Consider the following 7,567-nt stretch of genomic DNA (forward strand, 5'->3'; position numbering starts at 1 on the left):
CACTACAAAAAAAAAAAAAGAATAAAATGAAAAATAAAAAATTAGAAATTATATCTTTGACGTTAACTGGAACTAATTAACATTTGTTCACCGAAATGGAGGTGAATTATTATTTTGGTATAGGAGAGGATAAGGTATAAGTAATTCAATCGAAACTAAAATGAGACAAAAATTCATAGGTGTATAAACGAATATCTATTTATCTTTTCAATACTCTCACAGAATCACTCAGTGTACTTACGAAAATAATCTTTCAGCAAAATATGAAATCAACACCTTTAAGTGGCCATGTTAAGCAGGAGATGCTCCTAATTTATCGTCTTTACGTGTCATATTCCTATTTCAAAGTTTAAAATAGGCTTGTTTTTCTTTTTCGTTTTTGGAGTTATCTGATTAAAGACCCTCTAGCTAAGTAATTGGCGTTCGTTTGAATCAATTTCCGGGTAACTTATCGGTAAACAAAAATATATAATAAAACAAAGACAATAGCTGTTAACGTCATCGGTCACCCCCTGAGGGTCCCCCAGAGGAACACATAGCCTCTTCACACAGAGAACAACTTACAAATCTAGTTGAGGATTTATATTGAATACCCAAAGTTTGAAAAAATGCACAGAACCTAACCTAGAAAGTTTTGTATTCAAAATATGCTGGATTTTTGGCTTAATTTGTTGAATGGTTCAAGTTCGATCTTATCATTACTATAGCTCGTCACTCAAACCGCACTTTTGAATGATTGCTCATCAGCAGTCGATTCCGGTAACGTTTCTGAAACTCTCAATCGAAATCTCAGTAGCATTCCCACCCACTGATTACAGGTGATGCCTGCCGCAGGTCAGCAGTATTGTTTGTGACATGGTCTAATGCGGAAGCAAAGCGTCGTACTGTAAAACCAAGACCTCACATCGATTTTTTTTTTACACTAAAAATAGAAATTCGATTCATCTGTATTCGATTAGAGGAGTTCTTTATCGAAATTTTGAACTGCTAAGTTTCTCTATCGTATACTAGAGGTGGAAAAAAGCGTTGAAGCTTCGAAGAAATTAAATTCCTCTTCACTGGATGATTACGACATTTCAATATCAGGACGACTGATAATTGAGTTTACACTCTCTAGAAGACTGCCATAGAAGGGAGCATGTGATCTGTTTGAGGAAAGTCAACTAAACAGCAGTGAAATGACAGAAATTTCTAAGTGTAAAACATTCGTCAACAGACTCAGTCATGAAAGGCGATTTCAAGCCTTTGTTCGGTAACAGTTAAAAAACAATAATCAATATTGATAATTAAGCCTTGCAGAATATGTCCAATTGAAAATTGTAGCTGTATTGAAAATGCCGAGGAGTGTCTTGGAGCAGTTACGTATGAAATTAATCACAAAATAGCCCGGATCTGTTGTTTTAGAGGTAACACCTCAAAAGTACCCAATATTCATTTTTAATAATACTTCATGGACCTTGAAAGGTAGTTTTGCGGCTTGCATCGAACGGAAATTTGTGTGACCCAGAAATATCTGTTTTATACTCTTTTTAGGATGAGCTTTGATAAACAATCTACCAATTTCGATGAAGTTCAAGGAAGTTGAGTGGGTGTTTTTTTGACAGATTGCTTGTCAATAGACATGGTAAACCCTTTTGTCAAAGGTGACATGTATTATTAGTAGAAAACTTGAAGCCATCCACTTTTCATATTGCCATCCGTTTTCTAGCCAAGGTAATTACATTCTAATTTGAATGCTGCTAACAGATCTAAGTCGTAAACTTACGACTCGAAATTTTGAAAAGCAGGATTCATATTCCCAATTTACTGATTTTAACTCGCTGATATCAAACTCGCGAGGCCCTCTTATCAGTCTCTGTTTTCAAACGCCTTAAGAATTTCTTAGATTTGGAACCAAATTTGGAAGGTGAGTATTTACACAGTATAACTAATGATCCTATGGCAACCGAGCTTGATAGGAAGTTTTGCCAGAATTTGGTGCCTCATCGCCCTTCTGACCTTGCATTGGTTGTAATGAGAGTCACACTAAGTTCTAACTAAAGCTTATTTAAAAATTTTCACCATTTATCATGTAATTATATTGTTAGTAACTCTTTTAACTTCCCCACCATGGCCACTGGGAAAACTGAGAGGTAATAATCTTAAAGGCATTACACAAACATAACGTATATGAATAGAAACTAAACTCAGGCATAAAATATCACATCATGCAACTCGGCAATCACTACAACCCGGATCCGAAACGATCATTTTTCCAGATCTCTGGCATATCCATCAAATGATTCCGTCCATGCAAGTACTTTTGCTACCGACAACAACTGATGTAATCAAAAGCTCTTAAAGCAATACGCAAATTCATTCATATTTGTGTGCTAACCAGAAGATGGAATAAGTTTTGCGGAGGAAACCACAATCGCCTACACTTCAATTATATTATTCGACGGGCCAGTTAAAATCAACGGCTGTGTTTGAGAATAATTTTACTTCCCCCATTGGCCACGAGCATAGGTAAAGAAATAAAAGGCATGTACTTTCTTTTTGATGCAGTATTCTTACGAGTGGTTCTTGTCCAAAATTCAATTGTTACACTAAAGGCGGCAGAAAGTTACTACTTGCTAAGATAATGCAACAATCCACAACTTGGAAATTCTACTTGTCTCGGAGCTTTGTCAACTAGAAATGACCTTTGGTTAGTTTTAATACATTCATTGAGCTTAATTCCTTGTAGACTTGAAATCAGTCGTCTTAAAGAGCATCGACCATATCTTTAGTGGTTTATATCATTCTTTACATGGTTTTTTGCATTTGTATCTTGTATTTATTATGTAATTTTTTTAGTTGGAGGGCCAATGAATTGTAAATCTTTGTGATGATCATCATGATCTTGTGCTATTTCTTAACTAACCAAGGCATTTCCGTATTACCTACTGAAAATAGTCAACGGTAATGTGGTGCGGCGCCTAATTGACCTTCTTCTTGTAGAATAACCTTCAGAATTTTGTCAACCCACTGATCCGACAAAATACAGGGAAGAGTCACGTTCTCATTTAAATACAACTGCTCAAGCGGATCGATCAGAGAAACATCATAGTTGATAATTATTATGCTGACGAACCGATCAGGGGCTGATACTCGTAGGTAAACCTTACATTTTTAATATGCAAGAAAAAGGAAGAAAAAAAAACAATCATCTAAGAGTGGGTAGCATGTCTGTACGAGAAACACACTACGAGGCCTAAGCACACATTCACGGTGAATGTTATCGATTTTTTAATATGAATTCAGTCGACAGGCTATTACACTTAAGGGCCATTCTGTCTTTAAAAAGAACAATACGCAGTTAAAACCCAGAAACTCTCAAAACAACACAAGAAACAGGAAGAAAAAAAAACAATCATCTAAGATTGGGTAGCGTGTCTGTACGAGAAACGTACTGCGAGGCCTAAGCACACATTCACGGTGAATGTTATCGATTTTTTAATATGAATTCAGTCGACAAGCTATTACACTTAGGGGCCATTCTGTCTTTAAAAAGAACAATACGCAGTTAAAACCCGGAAACTCTCAAACCTTGGAGGGTTTTAATGAAACAAAGTAGTTTTGGCAGAATTTGGGTATGGTACAAGGCGTGAAACTCAATACACTCTGTTTCAAGACAAAATTTACTAATTCTGAGGCTATTATGCTAATGCCTCCGTTTAGGTCTCCTTTGATGTTCCGACATGCCAAATGAACACACGACTGATTGTTTATCAATTTCTGAACAAGATGTTAATCTTTTGAACCCTCCTTTATGTCCATTGAAACTTATGATTGTTTGCATTCTTTCATCTCCAACAAAACAAAGTAATGATATTGGTCGGCGTTTTATTGCATATAGTCTTCTCAATACTGGTGAATTTGCGAAGATTGATATTTTTTTAAGCTTGGATGTGCTAGCAACACGCTAACGCGGAAATTTAGCAAATTTAGCAAATTTAGAAAACTCCGCCCACTTTACAGGTCAATTAGAAACAGCAAGATGCGATAAATTACACTTGCTCAGTCACTGAAAAAAAGCTAATTGTTTCAGATATTTTTATCTGCGAAGATGGTCAATTATTTTGAGCTCGAGTAAATTCAAATTAAAAGTAGTGTGATACCTTAAGGACGTTGAAAGGTTGCTTCTAAAATTAATTATTTTGCCAGAAAGTTCCATATTTGAAGATACTTATTGGGTCCTGTGAAGAGGAAAACAATTCAGAAGCTCCAAAGCCACAAGTGAACGAGATCACAACGATATACTGTTTTTTTTATAATACAAAAGAGTGACGTTTAACATGACATACTCTTGCGTGCTCCTTGAAAGACTTTGTATAAACTTCCTCAACGCTGGAGCCGGACCACCAGACCAAACTACCTAAAAATCATAATACATTTCACTGTGGAGATCAATCAAAACTGAGTTATATATGACTTTATAAACTCAAAGCATTTAAACCACCCGTCAGAACATCTTCAAGTTTCAGTGATCTTACACGGAAATATCGTTCATGCACATCAAACTATTATAAACTCTTCTGAAAATTTCTACGGCCAAAATGGAACATGGTTGCACTTGAAAAAGCCTCCATGTGATCAGTTTAGGGATCAGGATAAAGGTACCCTTATTGTCTAATTGATTTTTACTTTTGCTCTAACTCGGAATAAACGTGCCATAACAAATTTGCATAGACCATCTGACCATCAGCGTCAATGAATCCGCTTTTGAAACTGTCATCGATTTTCAGTAAATTCATCGCGTAAAATTATCGATTATCGGGTATAACAAATTTGCATAGATCATCTGACCATCAGAGTCAATGAGTCCGCTTTTGAAACTGTCATCGATTTTCAGTAAATTCATCACATAAAATTATCGATTATCGGGGCATAACAAAACTGCATAGACCATCTGACTATCAAAGTCAGTGAATCTAGCTTTTGAAACTGCCATCGGTTTCAGCAAATTTATCGCGTATAGTGATCGATTATCATTGTTTACAAACAAAATGGGTTTTCAATGGAAATTCAAGCTTACGAAATACTTCCGCGCAAGAGAATTTAAACTGACTTTGTTGTCATTATTATGTAAATTCAAAGGGCAATTCGATTTTCATTTCATTTTCGGATGTTCATATAAAACAAAAACAAGCGAGAAATAAAGAATCTCAGAGTCTTCATCAATTGGCCTTGCTTTATAAATAATTGGCCTTCTCCCTCGGAACATCTTACTCGGAGGACATATTACGAGAAAAAGGTTTTCCCAAATTAATTTTTGCAGGATCATGGGAGGTAGGCCCCCAAATGGTTTGGTAGATGGCAATTAATATCAAAATTCATCAGTCAAGATCGCCGGGAAGTCATAGATAATTTAAAGCTGCTTTCGTTCTCGAGAAGTTACCATTTTGTCCACGGTTAGTCTCCTGTTCGACTATCCACGCGTTTGGTCTTCATCTGCGTCCTAAACAATGACAAGCGCTGAGGGCCCCTATCGTTCATCGATGGTCGCCAATTGTGTGCTCAACGCATGGTTATCCTACACCGTCATCACATTGAACATCATAACAATTTACGCAATGAGAAAAACCTCGTCGCTACCGAGGCCGTTAAGAACATTTCTGCTAAGTCTTGCCATCTCAGATCTTGGTGTTGGTATATTTGTACAACCTTATTACGTCGTGCTTTTAGTTAGAAGGTTGAAAAGCGCTGTTCCTGTTGACGAATCAACGAATAAAGCCCTGCTTGCCATCGCGGATACCCTCTCCATAGTTTCAATTCTCACTGTTTTCGCACTCAGCATGGACAGATTCCTGGCTGTACATCTTCATCTCAGATATCAGGAGCTTTTCACCCACAGACACTCTGTTTTGGCTGTGATATCAATCTGGATGTTCAGTGTATTTCTTGGAGTATCTGGACATTTTTGGATACCTCCCTCCCTTCTTATTTTCCTTCCTGTTGTCCTTGGGTTCTGTTTTAATTGCACAGGATTAGTTTACTGCAGGATTTATTTTGCTGTTCGGCGCCACACGAGGGAAATTCAGTCCTTGCGAGTGCGGCGAGCCGAGCAGGATGACGGTGACATGGAACAAGCCACAAGGATGAGGAAAATTGCCATTACTACATTTTACGTGTATCTTGTGTACTTGCTCTGTAATTTGCCTGAATACTGCACTAGTATTGCTGTTACTGCCAATAACGAGCCTAGCGTTGCTTTGAAAACTTTTAGGTTTTACAGTTGGACTCTTGTGTGTATGAATTCATCGCTAAACCCCGTTATTTACTGTTGGAGTATGAGGCACATTCGACACATCATCATTAACACTCTCAAAAATTTACACCCGTGCGGAAAGTGAGCGACACAGAAAAATAACAAGTCGAACTCCTATGGCTATTACACCTGACGGTTATTATGTGAGTGGATACAATAACACAACTTGATAAGCTTTTTTAACTAACAGCCTGCATAAATTAGTAATAAAATGGTTTACTTGTAATATTCAAAATTGATCTCTAGTAATAAGGACAAAATCACCGTAGGGAGCCTGTCTAAACGAGAATATTGGTGCGATTTTTGCTGTTGCTCCTCTGCTAACGACATTGGCACAGAAAATAAGTGCTTTGTATTTATGATAGCCTAATTTAGATGCAACATGAAAAGGCACACATCAAAGCGTGTCGGTTGCTATTGTACATATCTTAAAAGGAAATTTCTACGTAATTTGAATACAAGTGTTAAGCATGGTGATAATTGGAATTAGAATAAAGAGCTTCAGCTATCTACGTTTTCTAGTTCTACAATATATTAGAGAGCTATCACATAAAAAAAAAACAAGCAAAAAACACCTCAATTTTCATGGCTCAGTAATTTTGCATCGATGGAAAGACAAAGAACTTTTGACTGATACAGCGTTGTCGCTCAGCCAAAAACCATATAATTAAACTTTGAATTGACCTTTTAGTTGCTTCCACAGTAGACGCCGACAACTCCCTGACGAAATGAATTCAGGGAAAGTGTTTTTTTTTTTTTTCAATTCTGTCGCTTTTCCTCCAGTGGAAGCTTTTATATTTTCAATTTACGCTTTTTTAAAGGTTGTTCTACACTTCGGGTTCACAAATCTTTAAACAAATAAAGATCCAGAATTTATTATATGACCCTTCCTTCCCAAACGAATCCAAATGACATTCGATACAGACGTCTCGTAGTTCTCGCAGCAGTTATTTAACATAAACAAAAAAGAGGAAACCCACTAACCGGATAATGCATAGAACATTTGTATTTATAAAAGTGTTTATTTGGCATCGATTATGTAAAAATCAGAATCATCATGAAACTTAGGCTCGGCCAAACGCTATCAAAATTTAACGCAAGATCTTGCAACGTTGTTCCGCGCAACGTGTTCCACACACCTTTGGCCACCCCATTAAATTGTTGGTTGGTGTTGTTTCAAGCGGTCAAATTTTTGGTGCCACATTTTTGGATGTTGCAAAATATTTCTCTCGTTTGGCCAGGTTCTTCACAACATTTTTTATCGCACGATCCAAC

General features: G+C 36.8%; 1 protein-coding gene across 1 annotated transcript; it reads left to right on the forward strand.

The window, feature by feature from the left end:
* Positions 1-5,489: 5,489 nt before the first annotated feature.
* LOC148721411 (adenosine receptor A3-like) lies at positions 5,490-6,377 on the forward strand. Its single transcript, XM_088736165.1, has one exon. The coding sequence runs from the start codon at positions 5,490-5,492 to the stop codon at positions 6,375-6,377; it is 888 nt and encodes a 295-aa protein (XP_088592291.1).
* Positions 6,378-7,567: the final 1,190 nt, after the last annotated feature.

The sequence above is a fragment of the Stylophora pistillata genome, chromosome 10 (genome assembly GCF_964205215.1).
Source record: "Stylophora pistillata chromosome 10, jaStyPist1.2, whole genome shotgun sequence".
NCBI classification, from domain to species: Eukaryota; Metazoa; Cnidaria; class Anthozoa; order Scleractinia; family Pocilloporidae; genus Stylophora; species Stylophora pistillata.